We start from the raw sequence: 21,994 nt of genomic DNA on the forward strand, positions 1-21,994 counted from the left end.
GCTCCTTCCTCCTCCTCCTCCTGGTTTTCAGCCCAGGGTGGGTTTGGTCCAGCTGACCTCTGTCCTACTTCCTCAGACTTGCGAGTCCCTTCCCAAACACGAGTCAGCAGGGACACTTGCGGAGGGAAACTGCTGAGTTATCACGGCTGTGACGGGCAGCACGGTGATGTGTGCACTGACTGTCACGGCTGACAGAGTATAGTCAGGAGGACAGTGCAGAGTTTACAGTTAGCGAGCAGGGACCGACTGCTCGGGTAAAAACACTCAGCAGAAAAAAAACAATGCATGACGACATAACGAAAAAAGAACTGCTTTTTTAATTAAAATTTAATATACAAAAATGTTCTCAAGTAAATAATAAATAAATATACTAAATTAGACAAGTGATACAAAATTTTACATTTTTTTCTTTTTTGTTTGTCGGATGTTTTCTAACCACCTATTTTAATAAAGTACATAAAGGCACTGTTTTACATCATATGGGCCTCAATGCACTGCCCCAAACATAGTTTTGACCTGTTTTGTCTATTATTTCATCAGGTTTTTTGACAGCCACATCCTGCATCAGCTTATGTTTTATATTCCTATATATATGTTTCATTTCTATCCTTATTAACACATTGTTTGTTCATTCAAAGAGAAACAACATGACTTGCCCTGTCTGGAATATACCCCCCAATATTCCATGATTTTCCTGAAATCCCATGGCTGACTGGAATCCTGCTGCTATAAATAGAGCCAGCCTGTCCTCCCAGCATCCTTTGCTGCAGCTGGGAATGAACTGTAGCAGAGATGAAACCATGGAGAAGATGCATTAGTGACAAGCAATTTCGTGGCCTTACACAGTCTTTTGTGTTGGTGCTAAATATACATCAGAGCTGCAGTAAATCTCTGCTGGGGACGTACAAGAGGCCGGCTGTTCTTCAAACACAACCCCTCCACCCCGTTACAGAAAGCGTCACTGAATCTGTCCTTGGCCCTTTCTCCAGGTTCAACCCCCATCTCCCTGCCATCAGGATTTTCTTTGTCAGCATTCATCTCCCGTGTTGCCATGGTGCTGCTGAGCGGGCGAAAGGCGGAGGAAGAGAGATGAAAAATGAAAAGAATAATAGAAAAAGGAGTGTACAGTACGTCCTCCCAGTCTTCAGTCTTTGTAGGAAGTGAGGATCCATGCATTGCGTTATCGCGGCGGAGGTGTTAGAGATAGCTGCCTGCTGACGTCAGGCCAAGGACCAGCGGCTGCTGCAGATCAGACGTGTGGGGAAACAATGGAGACCTGATGAGGAGATTCTCCACCTGGGACTGTTACTGTGAGCAGAAACCTCGCCGCCGGAGTGGGTGACGAGACAGTCGCTCAGCCGCTCTGCGTGTAGTCTCATGTGAAATACAAATGCCATGTAGACCAAGTCACCGTACGGCCCAGAGCTGCTCTACCTGAGAAACACAGTCATTTCACAGGCATCTCTGAGCCTGCTCAGAGTCATCACAGCTACAGTTACTTCTATGTCGCTACTGTCGTGCTCTGTAGCCTGGCAGTCAACGTGATGATGATGACACTGATGATGATGATGATGATGATCAGGCTGTTAGATTTCAACTGAAGCATAGTATAAATCAATGAATTGTGCACATTTTGCCATTTATGCATGTGATTTATTCATAGCCCGTTTTCTTCTGAAGACTTTCTGCTCTTTGGCGACGTCTGTGTCGGACGTCACGCACGGCTCATCTCTCGCTCGCCGGCTAGTGCAGCTCATTGTGGGCTAAATGCTACAGTGGGCATGCTAACATACCATCTCGGTGCAGCCTGCTGGCATTTGCTAATTATCATTAAACACAAGTATAACTGAGAAATTCAAACGTTGAGCCGATGATGGCACTTAATGGAAGATCAGATGGTCACCACAGGTTTTACAGCTCCTCTCGAGGGGACCAGGAACATCTGAACAACATTTCATCACAACCTAGCCAACAGCTGCTGAGACATTTCACTAAAGCTATGCATGTAGCTCGGCTAAAAATCACGATTAGCCTGTATGTCTCACAAACCATCCATAAGTTTAATTGTTTTAATACAGCTCTGTTGTGCTCTGGGGGCAGTTTGCTGCATGGTCTGGGTCCACTCGTCTCCTTAGCCACTGCACATCAACACACACTAGTTCTGACCTGGAGGCGGTCTCCAGGTCATCCTTCAGCCCAAAAATCAGGCTGACAGACAAGCTGAGGTTAGAGAGATCAAGCGACGGCTGACCAGGAAGCTGAGTCAGAGACCCACAGTTGCAGAATTACAGGCAAGAAAAATCCTACGATTCCACGAGTACGTGGAAGTCACAGATGCCCAAGACTATGATCGGACAGCAGACAAGCCATGGACCAAGCTGACTCCTGCCGACAAGGCGGCTGTCTGGAAGGAGCTCAATGATGAGCCGCCCCCCCCATGAGTGGTCCCTGACTGGTCTGATGAGGATGACCACAATGTGAACCAGACGCTGTGGCCTTTCCAGTCACCAGGTCCCAGCCCAGTTGAACAGCTATGGGAGGTGTTGGAGCGACGTGTTACACAGCATCTCCACCACCATCATCAAAACACCACGAGTGACCATCTGTTGGAAGAACAGTGCTCATCCCTCCAGAAGGGGTCAGAGACTTGGAGAGTCGAGGTACACTGCAGCTGTTCTGGTGGCATGTGGTGGCCCAGCACCTCACTGGGACTCTCCGCTTTGGGGCGTCCCGTCATCTGTCTCTATGTAAAACAGGGGTTTTCCTTGGGATTCGATGTAATATAATATCTTTGTAGCCTCATTTCTCAGAGCTCATCTTTCAATCGTGCATCACAGGACACACGTGCTCTGTCCCAGAATCCGGAAACAGATGAAAAAGGAAGCGTCCACATTTTCTGCTGCAGCCACTTGGAATAGTTAGCACAGGGGTCTTCAATTAATGAACTTGGTGTCAGTTTCGATTCAAGGCCTCTGTGAACTGTACTGTCAATTCAGGCTTCTACTCGTCTTCGTTCTAGCTACTCAACACTGACAGCTGCTCTGTGAACAACTCTGTTCTTGCTAATGTTGTACATGTCTGTTTCATGTCAGACTGTCCGTCTGAAATTGTTGCTGCCATCTTGGCCAGGCCTCCTCACAGAAGAGGCTGCTAACCTCAGTGGGACTGTTTAAAATAAATGAATGTCGGTGTAGCAGGTGCATGGAAAGGTGAACCTCTCTCTTTTAAAATGGATGGGAACATGATGGAAATGTGAAGAATATGACTGTCCAGCAGTGCTGGAATGACAGCAGCACAGCAGCGTGGAGGGGTTACCTGGATCGGGGGGTAGGGGTTGGAGGAGCAGGAGGGGAGGGGGCTGTCCTCTCCGTGGGGGTAGAGGGTGGAGGGCGTAGGGGAGGGGAGCTCCGGGTGATGTTGTCCTAACATTGAAGAACCGTCAAAGATGCACTCCAGAGATGCTACCTACAGGAGGAAAGACGGGGGAGGAAGGTGGGGGGGAGGAAAGACGGCGCCTCAGCGAGGCCACAGTACAGCGGAGGAGGAGGAGAAAGGCAGTTGAACAGAGGGGAGAAAGACAGAAGGAATGAAGGACAGAGCAGAGGAGGGGCAGGAAGAAGCTTCCCCAGTTGTTGTGGAGACTGATGTTGCTAAAGATCAACAATAGCCATCTCTAAACAGTGAGAAGTCTTGTGTACTTTCTCAGAACTGATGGGAAAACTGTGAAAGGCTGAAGGTACACAACCACTACTAGAGTCAGAGGGAACTCTGACACTTACAAAAACCACCACAAAGGCCAGTCAAATGAGCCTGTCGTTTGAGAAAAAAACTGTAAATGCCAAATGAACAGTTTAAACAAAAACAGCTAAGATTTTTTTTAGCCAATACTGTAATTTATCTTCCCTAAATAAAACTCCATTAACAAACTCTGTGTGGTTAATCTACTCAATGTTCAAATTACATAATCACAACTTTTAAAAAGCGGAGTTATACACAGCTTAACTAGACAAAGTGGCAAAACATTGGTTATAGCAACTGATTAATCTGCAGCAGCTGATCAGGTATAATATACAGTATACACTGCAGGTATCAATGCAGGCTAAAGGCCAGACAGCTGGGATGACTTCTAGATAAATAAATGACTAAAACATCAGCATAAAGGTGAATCTGGGGTCAATGACAGAGAAAGAGGAGCAGAGAGTGAGAAAAGCTGACAAAGACAGAGACAGACGTGGAGGACAGAGATGGATCAGCTGGTGGTGAAGCAGCAGAACTACTGAGCCAGTGCTGCAGCTGGTAACGGTGGAGCTGATGGTAAACTACTTTCTATACTTGTACTGTGAAGTACTTTACATCCTGCTGGGTAGCTGGTGGATTTCCTACCCGGATCAATAGAGTCTGATGGTTCTACTGGGTTTTATTCATCTGATTCTGGAAAGGAACTGAAGTTATCAGGTACATGTAGTGAAGTAAAAAGTACACGGTTTGTCTCTGGCACAGAGTCACAGTATGAAGCAGCAGGACCTGGAAATACTCAAGTAAATGCCTCAAAACTGTACAGTAATGCATCAGCCTTTAAAATCCAATCGTATATTTTGACTGCAACACTTGATCAAACATTATCAATCAAATCTTTACTTTATGCATGAAACCATCATTTTTGTACTTTTCTTAAACTGTGTCTCTTTTGCCTTTCTCTGTCACACACACACACACATGCACGCACACACACAACCTGCACTTCCTCTTTTGTATGGATGTGTCTTACTTCTCTTTTCTCCATGATTCAGCATTTTCACTCTTTATGACTTAGATTCTGAATGTACTTTAGACTTCTAAATGTACCTTTTTCAATAAAATCCTTCTGATTTTATTCTTACACATTATTTCAAACACACATATAAATCATCTTATGATTATCCTTACTTACTAAATATCTTAACTTTCTAACTTTATGCATTTTGCCATAGCATTTTAATTATTTCTCTCCAGCTCCTCTTGCTGTTTCTTGTAAACATTCTTGCTGTTCCTGTGGGAATTCTAACTGAAAAGAGACAATTTGTTCAATAGTCTCCTGCAGCTCTTCTTGTAAAGTTATTTCTGATGCCAGATCATCAGAGGCCAGTTCTGCTCTTATGGCCTGTTGGTTCTTTCCGGGACCCGTTTTTACACGTTTGCCGACAATATACATTAATGTGAAATGGGCCATTCTGCAGAATCACTAGTGTTACTGTTGCTACTTCAAGTGTATTTGGATGCTGATACTTTTGAATACAGGCCTTTTACTTGTACCAGAGTATTTGTACTCTATGGTTTTTCAGTCTTGCTATCACCACTGAGTGAGACACGTAGAGACGCAGCTGTGTCGGTGCCTCTCCGTCCGTCAGCGGTGCATCTTCCCCGACCCCACACGGTGGCAGCAGAGCTCCACTGAGCAGCAGGACCATGTCTCAGTACATCAGCTGTTTCTCCAGAGATAATATGATTGTGTACTGCTACCATGACCGCATTAGCGTGAAACATCGGATCTCAGCTAATCGGCAGATTGGATTAATCAACTCAGAGCACAGAGATGTTACAGGGAGTGATTTTTGCTTTGTTGTTGTGCTTCAGTGACACACACCACCTCACAAATCAACTGGAACTAATGTAACACTGGAGGCTGCAGAAGCACAGATTTAGTTCTGAACACATACATCACTACCAGTGCGAACCTGTGCTGGTCTTAATAGAATCAGCCAGTGACTTCCTTTAGAAAATCTGCTCTGTGACCTTACCTCTGCAGGTCACATGTTGTTTTACCTCTGTATTTCATTTTGTTTTAACAGCTTTGCTCTTTAACTTCACTTACTTGAACCACAGTCATGCTTTAATTACATTTAGTCTTTTTGCCACTTCAACTTGTTTTTGTGTCACATAAAGTTGTTAATTTATCAAGAGCAAGTTAAAATTTTCAAACATATCTATAAATGTTTTTCCCACCCTTTTTTTTATTATACCATCAGTAGAGTGCCAAACATGATGTGATAGTATTGGCCCCCTGACACAGTCTGGTCTAAATCTGTGGGTGGGTTGAAACCACAGCCTGTGTAGATCAACAGGCAACGTCACCACTTCCTGCCTTTATGAAAAAGTGAAGTCAAACTACTGTAAATACGGGGGCAGCTAAGTCACTTTTATAACACAGTGTGAAACCGGCTTCTGTGTGTAGCGACTGGAGGTGGAGTCATGATATCAGAGCTGTCAATCATCCAGAACACACCCCTTTTATAGCATCAAATCCTCATCGTTTACACGGTTCTGTCAGTTAGTTTGCTTTTAATCAATTGAATTATTAATGGAAACTATCTGATGATTGATTAATCAAGGACACAGTTGTAGTGGTCATTAGAAGCTGAATACAGCCACAGTCTGAACAAATAAGTGTCTGAACAGCAGTGCAGCTAAAAATGTGAAGATTGTCCTGAGGGTGGCGCTACAGAAAAGGCCAGGAGGTGACCAGAGGAACAGGTCCTGTAAGCTGGACCACCCGTTAGGTGGTCCTGCCCCCAGCATCTAGTGCAGCCCTCCTGAGATGGAGGAGCATCTCCTGAAATGACGCTCCCACACTGACAGGAGTAAGGGCAACAACTCTGCCAACGTTAACCACAACATGCGTCCCACCAGCAGGTTTACTAAAGTAAACAGTGATAAACACATGGTTATAATTATGGAAATGCCATGATCTCATTAAGTTTAATCAAACTAAAAATGAAAAAATATTATGATGGATTGGACTAAAATCTCCTGTCCCATCACAGTTACAGTAATAAACAAGGTTACGGCTGTGGAGCGGTCATGGATAAAAAAAAAAAACTCGCACTGGCACTGATCTTCACTTACACATGGGAAAGTCCAGTGTTTTCTAACAAGCAACAGAGTCATGTTTTTACAAGAGGGCAGTCTCGACCAAAGTCATTCACTGAAAATGTGGCATTATTGAGCTTTAAGCTGCTGTGACTGTTGTCTTCGTTACATAAAACTGAAGCTGATGGAGGAACTGCCACCTTTGGCCTGTGCAGGTTGAAATTTGGACTTGGCTTCAATGAGCTACATAAGCTGAGCGGGAAACAAGCTCGTCTGGGGTTTACCTGCCGTGACTGTGACACTGGAGGGTCGAAGTGAAACCTGACTGGATGAATCTGAGTAGCAAGAGGTACAGGTGCGTATGGGCTTGTTTTAATGACACACATGTAGGTAACACCCCTCGTCCTCCCTGAACTGTGACGCTGAACTGTGTGAATGTATGATGCTGACAGAAATATATTCAATGGCAAATACACTGTACATGAAGACAGAGCACAAAGATAAACACTGGGAAAAACAGATAAAGGTCCAACTTTACTGGCCTCTAAGGAACACATTCTCCACTTTGAAACTATCATGCAATCACACATAATGCCGTGGTTACTAGAAGGTTTAACAAGTTTTTACAGGTCTGGGTTTCCGGGTACAAAACATACTGGTGCTGTTGTGTAGCTGAGCTTGCTCACAAAAAGAAATGTTCAAGTGTAGACATGAGCAGAGTTAAAGCTAAAATTCATCAATTTTTCAAAGGCTGGAACTTGCAGAGCCACAGCCTATGTCAGAATTTGATCTGATTCTTCAGTCCTGTTTAAATTTACAAACTGATGTGACTTTAGAGGGGTTTTTTTCCCATGGGATCTTGTTTACTATCTAACTGTGATTAAATAAGATATACAGGAGGCTACCACTGATATCCAGAAATTAGCATAAAACTAACACAGTGGTTCTTTAGCTTTTCACAAGTGAGACTCTCTGGTAGGATGAATGAGCCCAGCATTGTAATGACCCCTCCAGAGACATTTTATGGCATATTAAAATACTCTGCTACAGAAACTCTTTAGTCTAACATGTTTTTTCCTCCAAAAAAGTTCAGTAAACATCCTAAAAGGACCTTTGGTCTTTGCCCCTCATTTTGAATTCAAGGATTCATGAATATTCAAATGTTTGTAAATGAGCGCACTGCCCACCACCCTGCTACTCCCAGTAAAACCACTGACTACGAGGATACGATGGCAGGGGAGAAACCAGCAGAGATTTAGCCGCATATGCCTGAGCGTCGTTCAGACCCAGACTCTGGGCCGAGTTCTCTGCCATTCTTGTTTTCGTATAACATTAGCCATTAGCTTGTAATTGGTGACTAACTTAGCCGTAGTGGTTCTACATGTGTATTACATATGCTGCAGTCTCAAGTACAGAAACTGATGTGTGTAACTGCTGGGTTTCTGAATAAAGATGCAACTTTCAGAAGACACACGTGGACTGTTTGTGTGTTTGTGCTGCTCTGGAAACAGAGGCCAGTAAAGTCTTCCACTAGTGACAAAGGAACCTGGACAGAAAAGGGAGAGAGAGAGAGACAGCAGAAGAGACAGATAATAAATGAAAGTGAACCCATATCCTACCTTCATGGGCGAGATGTGAGCATGGGTGACGTATCCGTGCACATTCTCAATCTGGGAAAGGTTCCTCTCTGCTACCTGGACCAGCTCTGGCCCCCCAGCCTCCTCTGTCAGCTGGGGGGAGCTCTGGTCCTGGGGGGACGAGTCCTCATCGTGGTGCCTGTACTTCTGAAAAACACAAAGGGAAGAGCATGGCTAATTAGGAAGCTGCTGGTAGGGGGCTGAAATGTGCAGGCTTTTTAAAAAATGTTTGCCCTGAACACGGACTGGCAGGTGGAGGGCGTTAACATTTTGAGGAACATGACCAGGTATGCTGCATAGCCTACTTTACTCTAGAACTGATCCTATTTTATTTTATTTTACTTAATTTTGACTGTGTTTATGATCATTCTGGTCCAATTAACTATCACAAACACAAAAGACGAATAAACTGTGTTCGAACAAGTCTCGTATAAGAAGCCTGTGAAGAAAAACACAGAAGAAGAGGAGTAAACTACAACTCCCAAGGTGCATTTCACCAACAAACAGCTTCTTATTCTTCTCTTAAGGTCCCATGAAAACTCTGTGAAGGCCTAGAAAGCCAAAAGAATGAGCACAGGAACAGAGGGCCATGTCTGCACTCAGCATCACCGTGGGTCCACAGACACCAGCCTCACATCTTCATGAGTCAGTCGGAGTCTCATCCGTTTTCTTCAGGAGGCAGACGGGTGAATGATTCGACTGTCCTGAACCTCTGCAGTTACGTAACAAGACTCAGACTGAGAGACGGACGCCTCCGAGTCCACTTGTGACAGCTGCTTCACTCGACACTCAGACAGGGACTGTTCCCCAGTCAGTTTAGAGTCAGTCTAGTCTAACATACATCCACCACTACTTCATGGAAAATAACATATAAGGCTCAAATACATAAAAGTATTTACTTGAAACCTGTATATGACAAAGAAAAGCAGGAAACAGTCTCATCTGGACTCTGAATCCATAAATCCAGGTAGAAGCCAAAGTAGACGTAGAACCCGCCTGAGAACCCTTCTGGTTCTGGGCTTCCTTCAGCACAACAGTGATCTGGAGACGGGTGACAGGTGTCTGCACTTCCATGGGGACACTGCACATGGGAGCTGCTCGCTGCTGTCAATGGGGACACTGTGACTACATTTTAAAGGCTTAAAAACAGGCTCTGCTCTAAATCAGTCTTACATGTTTTTGTTAGTTTGTTGAACTCTAAAAGCAATTGGTGGTGAGCGTGCCTGCGCTGGAAAGGTGTGTGTGTGTGTGAGAGAGAGCTGGGCATGAAAATACAAATGGTATGAAGGGGAGCTTGTCAAACATCTTATACTGACCAGAGTAAATACAGAACCTTTTGTGTTTCAATCACACAGATGAATATACCACTCATCTTCAGTGACGATAGCTGAGACTAACCTAGGCAGGCTGGAAACCTCTGGCAGCACTAGTGTCCATACAGCTGGAGGTGTGACCGCGAGACCCTCAGACAGATCAGTGAAACCCTGCAGCGCTGCTTTAACAACCTCAGAAAGAAGTTTCTGAAGCTGCTTCAAACAGCCGATAATCTGCATCTGAACAGGATCGTCCTGCGTCTGACTGACTGTAGGCGCTGAGCTGTGACAGGCAGCTCGGCTCGGAGCAGAGCCGTTGCTTAGCAACCGCCGAGTGAAGCATCCCCGGGCACCGTGCAACAACACATCCGCATACTGTGGAGCTGCCGCCTACGCCTCAACTACAACTATGATCAACAGCCAGAGAGTCTCCCACCAACAGAAATAAACTCAGGCGACTCAATGCTTCTGTCAGCACAGAGAAAATTTCACACAACACACTGGTGCAAACCGGTCTGACTGAGCAGGACCTTCCCTCAGCCTCTGCTGGAACAATCTGCACCACTCTACTGATATGAAGAGCGACGACCGGGGCAGTTTGCAGAACAGTCAGGCTGTAAGATTCAGCCAACATACCAGGAAAGTTTACCGACATCCTAGCCTTGTGATTCCAGTAAAGACGCTTCTGAACAGCCAAAGTTTAGGTCAGATATACATGCTGGTAACAATCAGGTTAAAAACTGACCTCAAACCCCTTAATCCGTTACTTATCAGCAGCATGTAAAGTACTTCACAGTATAACTACATTAGCTCCACAAATCATGGCAAGTCAGTGATTTTTATATTGAACAAAAATTCAAAGTTGTTTTAAAAAATAAGAACTTTACAATCTGATTAAACCCCAGAACAATGTGATTAAAGATTAAGTGAAGGTGACTTTGAATCAGATAGTAAAAGGTTGGTTTTCTGTTTGTTGTTTTTTTTTTTGTGCATTTCTACTATTGTAAGCGATAATTCCGGTGAAATATATGAATGTTGCCAAATAAATCACATGGAACAAGCAGCACGTGTGAATTATGTGCAACATTATGTTCACGATTTCATACATTACATCAAATGTACCAGTATGAACAGTTGAAAAGTCAGCAAACTGCATCTATCTAAAGCATGTGTGAATTTTTTATGTGAAAAACGTTGAGTTCAAATGTTTTGGTCAGAGATACCACCACAGAAACCAAAGGACACTGTAGTTATGTCACGACCTAAATGTAGGAGGACTAACTTATTCCTCTATGTTTAATCAAAAAGTTTCTGTGATCGTGACACAGCTCGTCTCAAGTTCACTGCCACCTCTCTTCTTATAAATCCTAATTTTAACTGTTCTCAAAAAGACTTTAAAAACTTGAATAATCTGCAATGTGCTGCCATCGACAGCTGATTGGCGTGAAGCGGTCTGCACAGTTTAGCTGCTGAAGCAGCAGTAACTGAGTGTGAAGACAACAGCTTGTTAACAACAGTGTGCAGGGAGAAATCACACATTTCTACTAACACCCTTTTACCAATGCCAGAAGTGTCTGTTAATTGAACAGAGTAAAGAATAAAGAGCTCAGCGTGGCTCACGTTGTGGTCAGCGCATGCTCCAGGAGGGGGAGGGCTGAGGCTGGGGTCTGCCTGTACACAGAGACCAGCAGCATCCCAAGCCTCAGACACAGGATCATTACTACCAGACATGAGTAGGACACTTGGGCAGTTCTACAACCAGAGCCATGTAGGAATGTCCATGAAGGATGCCTCAGCTTAGGAGAGGTTAAGAAAGGTGGAGGTGGTACGTGAGCAGTCTGTGCTCCTTCCCATGTCAAACTCATCAGATAACAGGAGTATGTTCACCTTGCCGTCTTTGTTCTGCCACCAGGAGTCGCCCCATACTCAGGCTGCCGGCTTCCGGCCCGTCAGGCCCCAGTACCTGTCTCTGTTTCCACTGAACAGGGACAGCACTGCTCTTGCAGAATGTCTTTTGCACAACTGGAACTGACATCAACTGCAGACAGGTAACAGAGCAAACAGCTGACTTCCCTTTGTAATGCATTACTGTCTTCTTCTTCTCCTCTCTTTTTTAAAGATGGCGGGGCTCCTCCTTTGGTTGAGACACTTCCTGTTGTTCAAGTTTGATTTGTCAATCAGAATGTGGTGACAACTGGGATGGGGGTGGAGCGCCGCGCTCTGACTTGCTTCTGAGCTGGGTCGGATAGCGTGCTTTTCAACACAGACACCGTCTGCTTCTAAGACTACTGAAACACGCAGACCTCAGAACAGTACAGGACGGATCCTGATCCAAACCACTGAACACTGGACAGTCAAACCTACTGAGAGTTCAGCTGTAAAATGTACAGAGAGAATTACAGGATCCAGAGCTGTAGCCCAGCTTGTTTTAATCACATGCTGTCACTTTATTGGAAGATGTCTGACTCATTTTTCTACATTTTCTCATTTCTCCTGAGGTTCTGCTCAGTTTAACTGTCAAAGGCTGCACTGGTATCACAGTTTTAGATGGACTGCCCTCGGTAAGGGAAACTGAACTTCTGAATTTGTTTGGCCCGAGATCAAACATCATCTGTACATCTGTTTAATTTTCATAAACCTCTGTACGAAGCAGATGCTCTCCAGGCTGCATGTAACTCATCACAACACAAAAACAAGATTCAAAAGTTCTTAGAGGTTCATGTTTTCACTGCAGTTGAAGGAAGTTTTTCCAAAACAGTGGCATTAAAGGTCTGGTCCTACTGACACTCTACTACTAGTACTGTAGTACTGCTAGAGAGCTCCAGAACAGTGAATGGGTGGACCATGAAGTAGGACTGTTATCTCAACTGCTGTTTCTAAGGTCAGTAATGGTAAATGATCTTATACTTGTATAGCGCCTTTCTATGCTTTTACAGCACACTCAAAGCGCTTTCACACATTATTCGGCCATTCACCCATTCGCACTCCCAAGCACTCACGCATTCACACACCGGTGACATCACCAGGAGCAACTGGTGGTTTAGTGTCTTGCTCAAGGACCCCTCGACATGTTGACTGGACAAGCCGGGAATCGAACCGCTAATCCTCTGGTTAGGAAACGACCCGCTCTACCTCCTGAGGTGGGGCTAGGTTGGTCATATGACGAGGACCCTGAGAATGCCTGGACTCCGCCGGTGCATATAGAGATGAACAGCAGGCTAAAAGCAAGACGCAGCAACCAGTTTGAAGGAAGGCTCCTCTGTCGACATGTGAGAAGGTAGCGACTAACGAGGAACACTGGTTACAAGAATACTCCAGCATCCCTTCAACCGACTGAATACTGCTAATTAAGGTCCCATTATTTCTGGTTCAATTTCTCAAGGAAGATGTCTGCTGGGGTTTTGTACTCACATACTGAAAACATCATTAACCAGCCGTTCAAGTCCTAAAATACCGACACTTCTGTGGACATCTGTGTGAGAGATGGGATTTTCAGTTGACTCACACATTCACTAAACTCACAAATTATTTAAAGGAAATTCAAACATTTATGGCATATTATTTATGTAGCATCAACTAGCTAGCTTCCAAAAACTGCCAAATAAAAGATCAAAACTTTTTCTGTGATCCCTTGTTAAGAAAGTCATTGATTCGTCACAGGGCAAACGCAGGTTCACTGAGCTGCTCAGGATCATTTCAAATTTCACATCCCTCCAGCTGCTTCTTCAAATCATTAGCTAACTGTTGTTCCCCACATCTCCCTTCTACAGAGACGTAAACATAGACAGCAGCCCCGGCTGAATTTTGTATGACTGCAAAGCGGCAGATGGAGAAGCATCAGGAGGCTGCAGGCAAACTGAGCCATCACGACACGGCCAACACAAAGAAGCCCAGGACGACTGACTGAGAGCAGGAAGTGAGGGAAACAGTCAGGTTACAGGTTCAACTGCCGATCTGAGCCCACACAGGCTGACTCAGTCCACAGCTGTGGTGCTAAACTTAAATGCTGTACTCTGGCTGCTGTGCTTTATGTTGAGTTGTTGAACACTGACATTTCAGCACCGTCAGTAGCAGATATTAAAATGTAAACAGAGAGAAAAGGGCGGTGTTGTGGTTAGGTTTAGAGCAAACAGATCACAGGTTCAGTCACTGCAGCAGCTACAAGTCAGTGTCCTTGAGCGAGACATGGAGCCCACTCACTGTGGATGAGAGATGCTCTACTGTAAATGTGGATGTAGGAGGCAGGGGGAGGCTTCCAGGGACGACACCGCCCTCGTCAACAGCTCTCAGAGAGATGAGGGTGAGGAGGAGGAACAGCGCCGACTCCTGCCTGCCAAATGCTGCTATAAATAGGAGCATCAGCAAAGAGTGCATGTAGCACAATGTTCAGGAGGAGGAGGAGGGTTTGTGGATGATTCAAAGATGGGATGAGGAGGAAGATGATGGGGAAAATAACTGAGGAATCACCCACTAGAAACAAACTGCAGGATAAAATGCTTAATGTGGTCCAGGTTTTGACAGTTTGTCAGCTCTTCTGCTGCTCTCAGGACAGAATCACGTGCTAAATCCACACGATGCTTGTTTAAACAACATCATGATTTCATTACTATACACTCTAATCTTTACAATACAGCCTGACACTTCAGTTTGTTACCTGCCATCCACATGGCTCTAGCCTCATGGTTCAAGTTGGTCTCTCCCTCCAGCTGTCAAAGGCACAGGTATCTTCTATATTTTTTCTCAACACCATCTGATGACTTAACAGTACAGCTAAAACAGTGTAATCCAGCAGTTCTCAGATAAATCCTACCTTCGCTGCATTACGTTTAAATGATAACGTTTTTTTTTCGATCTGGGCTGTGGAGCTGTTTTGTCGTAGTGGCCAAACCACAGTACCTCGGTGCTGTTCACGTGTCGCACACTGGCCCAAAAAGCCTCGTTCCTACATACAATCGCTGGAAAAAGAGTAGCCAGGAAATTCATTTAGTATAAAGTCTTACCACTGGACGCTGTCAAGGCCTCCCAGGATGGGATTTAAGAATGACAAACGTTGGAGGTCAGGACATGTGTTTATCTGGGACTGTTCACCCGCTTAACCATTGTGGCACAGACTCTTATAGGACTTTTGAAGCTGGTTGGGTCCTAAGTCCTCAGCTCTGTCTGCTCGGGAACAGGACAAGAAGTTCCACAACCATCAAGCAACCAGTTTACCATTGTGACTGTCGGGAGTGTTACAGTGGAAACCCTCCACAGCTCCACAATGGAAAGAATGGATGACATGATCAGGACTTGATCCTATGAGAAAAGGTTGGGAAGAATGAACAGTTCCAAAGGTGACAAATGTGGAAGAAATGTTGATTTTCTGAGCATCACAAACCCCACGAAATGATATTTATTATCAGTTTGATCCATTGGCAGCAAAGTCTAGATTCATTAAGATTCATTAAAGTCTGTAGATTAATTTATTTTATCCCATTGGTGTGTGCAGGGAGCTAACAGGAAGTCAGCTGGCTCAGTAATAGTGGGCATGTTCTACTGGCCCCAAAACACGGAGTATGAACCCCTGAGGATGCCATACTGTATTCCCATATCCAGTTAATACATCCATGGTCTTCCTTATGTTTTGGCTAGCTGTACCTAATTAAATGGTAGTTGAAACTAGAGATGTCTTTTTTAATTCAAAATTTGAGCTTTCATTTGAAAATGGGAATAACACTGAAACTCTACTGCACAAACTGCAACAAGTCTTGTGGACCAGCAGGGGGCATTCACAAAATTCACAACCAGCTGTCCTATTAACTTATCTAAGATGATCAATAAAACACTTGTGATGAAAGCTGCACTGATCAGATCGGCACAAAAACAGAAGCAGTATCTTCTCCCAAGCTTTGGATGTAACGCTAAAGTGTTGCTCTCTAGAGCAACATTACGTTTAACCCCATCCAGAGAGTTTGTGGATAACTTGTCAGCCCCACCCAGTAACCAGCCACAATCACCTGTTTGTCGATGAACTGGCTAACGCCCCTGTGATTTAACTCCAGAGCCAAGTCCTTGGAGTTTAAAATCGATCTTTGAGTTATAAAAATTGATAAGATCTAAATGGTGGTCAACATAGGGCCCAGATACTTGTCTCTCATTGACAGACCTGAGTGTTCAGACTGACACCAACCTGTACAAGTCTCAGCATGTGGAGCTGCGTTAAACCCTGATGAGTGAGAGCAGCGGAGCCAGGGGTGTCTGGAGAGATAAGTTTATATTCTGATCTGCACAGGTGTCATTTCAGGGCTGCAGCTGCATGTCTGAAGGTTTAAAAGTGTCAACAGCTCACTCAGTTCTCAACCACTGAACTTCCAGAGAAATCTATCGAGTGTGTAGTAGTGAGACAGTCTGATCAATGAGAGACAAGCTGCCATCAAACGGTCACAGAGCAGATGCTGCAGGAGAAGCAGAGCCGTGTGAGAGCATTTCATGCAACAGTCTAGCCTCCACACTGAGCTTCCCAGTCGCTCAGATTAACAATAGATACCGATTAAATCCTGATCCATGTGGAGCAGGAAGCAGCAATGTGAGTGGATCCTGTGCCTGAGGGTTCAGAGGTCAGTGCTCCACATAATATCGTAACTACACCCCCCACTAGCTTTGGGACTATCCAATCAGAGCCAGAGGAACTAAAAGTGGACTCAAGTACAACAGACGTTCTACAACCAGGGTTTGTTCAGGCTTCAGGACATTTCAGTAGCACAAAGAATGAAACAGTCAGAGCACCCAAGAAAGGCATGACTGAAAACCAGAATGGATGATAAAGCCTAGATTTATGTACCAAGTGTTCACTTACTTACATTAACTTACATTTATCTGTACTTCCTGGAATATTCTTAATAAAAATGCATCAGAGCACATAACCTGCACCTAGATGAGCAGCAGAAAATAGATTAATAGATGGAAGGATCAACCATTTGTGTTTCACATCAGCATGAACCACCAGTAAAACACAGTGAAGTGAGCATCACAATGTGGGGCTGCTCTGCTGCCTCTGAGCCTGGACCGCTAACACTCTGGAGGGGAACATGAAATCCCAGGTTCATCGGGGAACCCCCCAGGATAATGACAGGGTGGCCCTCGGCCATCTGAGGCTCAGGAGGAGCTGGGTGATGCAGCAGGACAGGGACCCTGAACACCAGTAAATCCACAACAGAACGGCTTCAAAACAAGCAGATCTACCATGTGGAGCGTCGTAGTCGGAGCCCAGACCTCGGCCCAGCAGAGCTGCTGTAGACTATTGAAGGGCTGGGGTCACTAGAACTGTGGCAGAAAACCAGGTGACTCCACAGGGTTCACTTACACTGTACGTGACACTGTTGTTTGTGCTTCCCTGCTGTACATAACAATTACTCCCACTACAGCTAATCAATTAAACACATATTAACATATCCTGATACATTGCATAAAAACTGATGGATAGATTAAACGGTTCCTGTGGCAACAGTGGTGACTGCAGGTCTGATGGCGCTGAATCAAACTCCACACAAAGGAATGACCAGTCCCCGATCAACTGCCCAATCAATCAGTGGCCAATACCACACATCGCAAGCTTGCCTCGGGGGGCTTCACGACAACCCTATGTCATTAGTTCCTCAGATCGGCTCAGGAAGAAGTTGCCAAAAACCTTAACAGGGAAAAAAGGAAGAAATCTCAAGGGCTCCTTTTCAGACAGACGGGGAACAGATAATCTAAACACATCGTCCTCTCATTTACTGAAATTCATTTTCTTTCAAACATCCTCAGCTAATGCCTTCGACTGTAGTCACCCAGGGTCTGTATTTCTTTGGTTATCAACCTCCTGATAATCCCACTGGGTTCAGTAGAGTGGACTGGCTTCTCTCAGCAGCAGATCTGATCGGTTTTTGGTTCATTGGTGTTCCCCTGCAGAGCACATGTTAACCACACATGCACGTGCCTGCCAGCGTGCCACACATGCTCCCCGTCAGCCAATCAGGCCTGAGCCCTGCTGCAAGCACAGTCTCTGATTGGTCGGCTCACTGAAGCAGAGACCACAGGGGGTTCGGGCAGCCTATCACATCGGGTCAAATGGTAAACTCTCTCACTTTGTGATAGCGAGCTGACAGGGGTCCCCCCTCTCAGCTTCTGTCTGACAGGTGCCGAGCGGAAGAATCAACTAGAGCAGAGCCTGGTTTAAACCATCTGTAGGGTCACCTCTTCTGTCTCTCTGACATGTTTAGTTTCTCTTGTCTCAGAGACGTTCACTGCCCTCCAGCTTTCCTCTCTCACCCACTGGTTCATATTTACTAAGTTCCCATGTCAGCTCCAGCCACAATTTACATAAATATATATATTATCTTTTGGAAGCAGCAGATCATCAGCAGACTTGCTGAAGTACATTCTGTCCCATGTTATAAGGTGGTGTTGGTGGAAAACACTGCCTTAGTGTTTGTGAACGATGGCTACAGCTGTAATTTCTGTTATCTTTTGATTTTTCATATCCATGTGAAACTCTGCAGCATCTCTTCCAATGCAAAGCCACTTCTAAAGGCCAAATCAAGATGCATTATGGGAAAAGAGAATCCAGTGTTTTTGGATGTTGCCCCATACTATACACTAAAAATCTGAATATCTCAAACTCTTACCACTTCGACTTAGACCAAAAATGACTGTTAACTGTTAAAATGACTTTTAACTGATGTCACATTTAAGGCTGGATATCAACGCCGATCATTCTAAAGAAAAAACAATTCATCTATTATTTTATCCGACCCTACTCACCATGTACAATGTACATAGATACAAAAATACAAGTCAAGTTTTAACTCAAACCGACATTAGTTTGGATTTCTATCTTTCATAAACAAACCGGCCAGTAATGGTGTCGGTTAATTGGTGAAGTCAGTGATGGTTGAACCCCTGACTGAGTTCAAAGTTAACTAAAACAACAGCTGCATTGAAAATGTTTGGGTGGACGAACAAGACACAGTTTGGACTTCTACACAGTAACAGAACAAACTAACAGACACGTCGCCCCCACACACACCCGCCCACCCGTCGATGTGAAACCTCCAGCGGACGGCCAGATGTTTCCACCCACCTTGCAGCCGAACATGAGGGAGATGGTGCTGTTGGTGCAGGCCACCTTGCAGTGGCACAGCATGGGGGAGAAACACTCCACCTTCTTTGTGCTGGGGGACATCTTGTCGGAACCGGGGCAGTTGGACGATAGCCGCCTCCTGCGGGAGCGCTGCCAGCTCCTCCCGCACCGCCCGGTTCGGGCCCTGCTCCCTGCTCTCACCATCCGCCCTCATTCCTCGCGTCGCTCCATCACGGTGGGGAGGAAACGACTCCCAGAGCTCTTCCTTCATTCAGGGAAAACCTCCCCCTCCTCCTCTCCCCTGACCCCTCCTTGTCCTCCGTCTTCTTCTGACAGAATAGATTCCTCTCCCTCTTGACCTCCTCTCAGGCACTCAGCTCAACTCCTCTCTCACTCCTTCACCGGCTTGCTTTCCTCTCTACCTCTACACAGACACTGGTGATGGTGAGGAGAGCCGGGGCGAGTGCCGCTGTGTGTTTACTGTGTCTCTGAGTGTGTGTGTGCATTACGCTTTCCTCTGTGGGGGTGTGATTGGTCTCCAGGGAGGGGGGTGTGGGCGAGAGAGGCTGGTCACATGACTCATCGGAAACGAGGAGGGTTGCACGAAAATAGAGAGAGAGAGAGAGAGAGTGGGGGTGTATCCAGAGGGAAGGTAGAGTGATGTGGGACAGAGTCAGTGAAGTGGAGGAGAGGAGGAGGTGGTGGGAGAAGAACAGTGGACGAGGAGGACAAAGAGGAAGAGGAGGAGAAACAGAAGGTGATGAGGACAAAGAGAAGGATGAGAAAAAGAGGTGGGGGAGGAAGAGGAGGAGGAACAGAAGAAGATGAGGAGGAACAATGCGGAGGAGGAACAGAAGAAGATGCTGGGACCAAATGTGCCAATAAAAAGACCCGCATCTAAAACACCTGTCAGTCAAGTGGCAGCCATCCACGCTGATGGTGTGAACTGAATAATATCAGCATCTTGTTATAAACTGTACACTTCTAACAAAATCGGTTTCGGTCTCATATTTAAACTCATTCAGATGAAGCCACTATGACTCTTCAGCCAGACCAGTGTGTTTCCCCTGTGAAGAAAAGTGATGTGTTCAGGACTCGGGCCACAGCGCCTGACCCGTCCTGAAGGGAGAATACTATGTATGAGAGAAGTGGTGGACCCTCTGCCAGTGGAGAGCAGATGTGTTCATACACCTGCTTCTTGCCGGAGGCTCTGAGCTGTAACACTGCGATACAGCTATGAGCAATCACAACAAGGGACGGGTGGAGGATTTATATGAAGTCTGGTGCAGACAGTGACCAGAAACAACACAGATGTAGGCACAGAGTCTGTAGAGCAGAACATTTTTTCTTCATTAACTGTTTGTTATAAATTTTTGAAAATAATGATTTTTTTTCTGAAATGGTAATCAGGGCTGCAGCTGACATTCACATCCAAATTCTTTTACAAAGACTAGTTTAGTTAGTAAACTGACAAAAATGGTGAAATATGCCTGTAATTTTTTTGTTGGTTTGTTTCAGTTCACTGAGAAAAGTGAAAATGAACGTTTGGCGTCCTCACTGAAAAAATTACTTTGACACCTTAATTCATCAACCAATCATCTAACAGTGTTGATTACATCCCAGCTGAAGCCCATTTGTCTTCACATGTCTAATTTACCTTTGTCTCCACCTGTCTGTCTGTGCTGTCTCACGTCACATCACGTCAAGTGGTTCTGCTTGATCAGACATCTTTATACGTGGTAGGAGCCAGAGTCCTTACGTTTCCAGTGTAAGCAGTCTAGTCCAAGAGCATTTTCTCCATGTGAATTATATCAAGCCTATCAAGGAATCAGGTTTATAAGTGGGTTACAACCGTGTCCCTACAAGCTGCCAACAAACATCATTTCCACTATTTAATTCTGAACCTACAGATAAATAAAAGCCTCCAGTTAATCCAAAATGCTGCAGCCAGAGTACTAACAGGAACTAGCAAGAGAGATCATATCTCTCCCATATTAGCTTTTCTCCACTGGCTCCCTGTAAAATTCTAAATAGAATTTAAAATCCTCCTCCTAACATACAAAGCCCTTAATGACAAGGCTCCATCGTATCTTAAAGACCTCGTAGAGCCTGATGATCCTAACAGAGCACTTCGCTCTCAGAGTGCAGGTTTACTTGTGGTTCCTAGAGTCCACAGAAGCAGAATGGGAGGCAGAGCCTTTAGCTATCAAGCTCCTCTCCTATGGAACCAACTCCCAGTCTCAGTTCGGGAGGCGGACACCCTCTCTACCTTTAAGATTAGACTTAAGACGTTCCTTTTTGATAAAGCTTATAGTTAGGGCTGGATCAGGTGACCCTGAGCCTTCCCTTAGTTATGCTGCTATAGGCCTAGGCTGCTGGGGGGCCCCATGATGCTCTGAGTTTCTCTCCTCTCCTATGCCACCATTACACATTACTAACTTTGTCTCTGCTCTCTCCCGTAGTGTGTCATCTCTCTCTCTCTCTCCCTGTACCTTTCTGCAGGTTGCCCTGGCTCTGGAGCTCTACGTCTCTAATGAGCAGTCACCGGCCACATCAGCCTGACCAGTGTTTGTAGGTGTCTTGTTGCTTTTCTTCTTTTCTCTCTCCTCTATCCACTCACTCCAACTGATCAAGGCAGAAGGCCGCCCACCTTCAGAGGTTTCTTCCGTTAAAGGAAGTTTTTCCTCCCCACTGTCGCCAAGTGCTGCTCAAGGGGGATTTGTTGGGTTTTCCCTCTGTAATAATAGTGATAACAGTAAGGTCTAAACCTTACTTTGTAAAGTGTCCTGAGATGACTTTTGCTGTGATTTTGCGCTACACAAATAAAATCTGACTGATTGATTTGATTGAAATATGGAAAATGAATCCAAATACACAGGCTCTCCTATGTACATCCACATCAAATTGGATCAACAAACTGCATCAAACGGTCAAATATGTCTAAAGGCAGAGACGCACCTGCAGACATCACAGAGCTCACGGCATCAAAAGCCAACTGCTGCATTATCTTTGTTGGGGCCAAAATGTGGCACTTGAACACAGAGCACAAAGCTAACAATCAACTAACGTACATTCGGCCCCTGCATGAGAAATACCTT

At 45.1% G+C, this 21,994-nt stretch overlaps 1 protein-coding gene across 10 annotated transcripts in view; it reads right to left on the reverse strand.

The window, feature by feature from the left end:
• The window catches only part of dlg1b (discs large MAGUK scaffold protein 1b), an 85,000-nt gene that overhangs the window by 32,335 nt on the left and 30,671 nt on the right, over positions 1-21,994 (reverse strand). For 6 of the 10 annotated variants that reach the window (XM_020623921.1, XM_020623913.1, XM_020623912.1 and 3 more), the window contains 2 exons: positions 8,466-8,630; positions 3,316-3,465 (listed from right to left, as the gene is read on the reverse strand). In XM_020623921.1, the coding sequence (XP_020479577.1) occupies positions 3,316-3,465; positions 8,466-8,630 (315 nt within the window). The remainder of the gene's footprint in view (positions 1-3,315; positions 3,466-8,465; positions 8,631-21,994) is intronic. The other 4 variants (XM_020623919.1, XM_020623920.1, XM_020623916.1 and 1 more) reach the window with 1 other exon arrangement.

Source organism: Monopterus albus, unplaced genomic scaffold, assembly GCF_001952655.1.
Source record: "Monopterus albus unplaced genomic scaffold, M_albus_1.0 scaffold316.1, whole genome shotgun sequence".
In the NCBI taxonomy this organism is placed as follows: domain Eukaryota; kingdom Metazoa; phylum Chordata; class Actinopteri; order Synbranchiformes; family Synbranchidae; genus Monopterus; species Monopterus albus.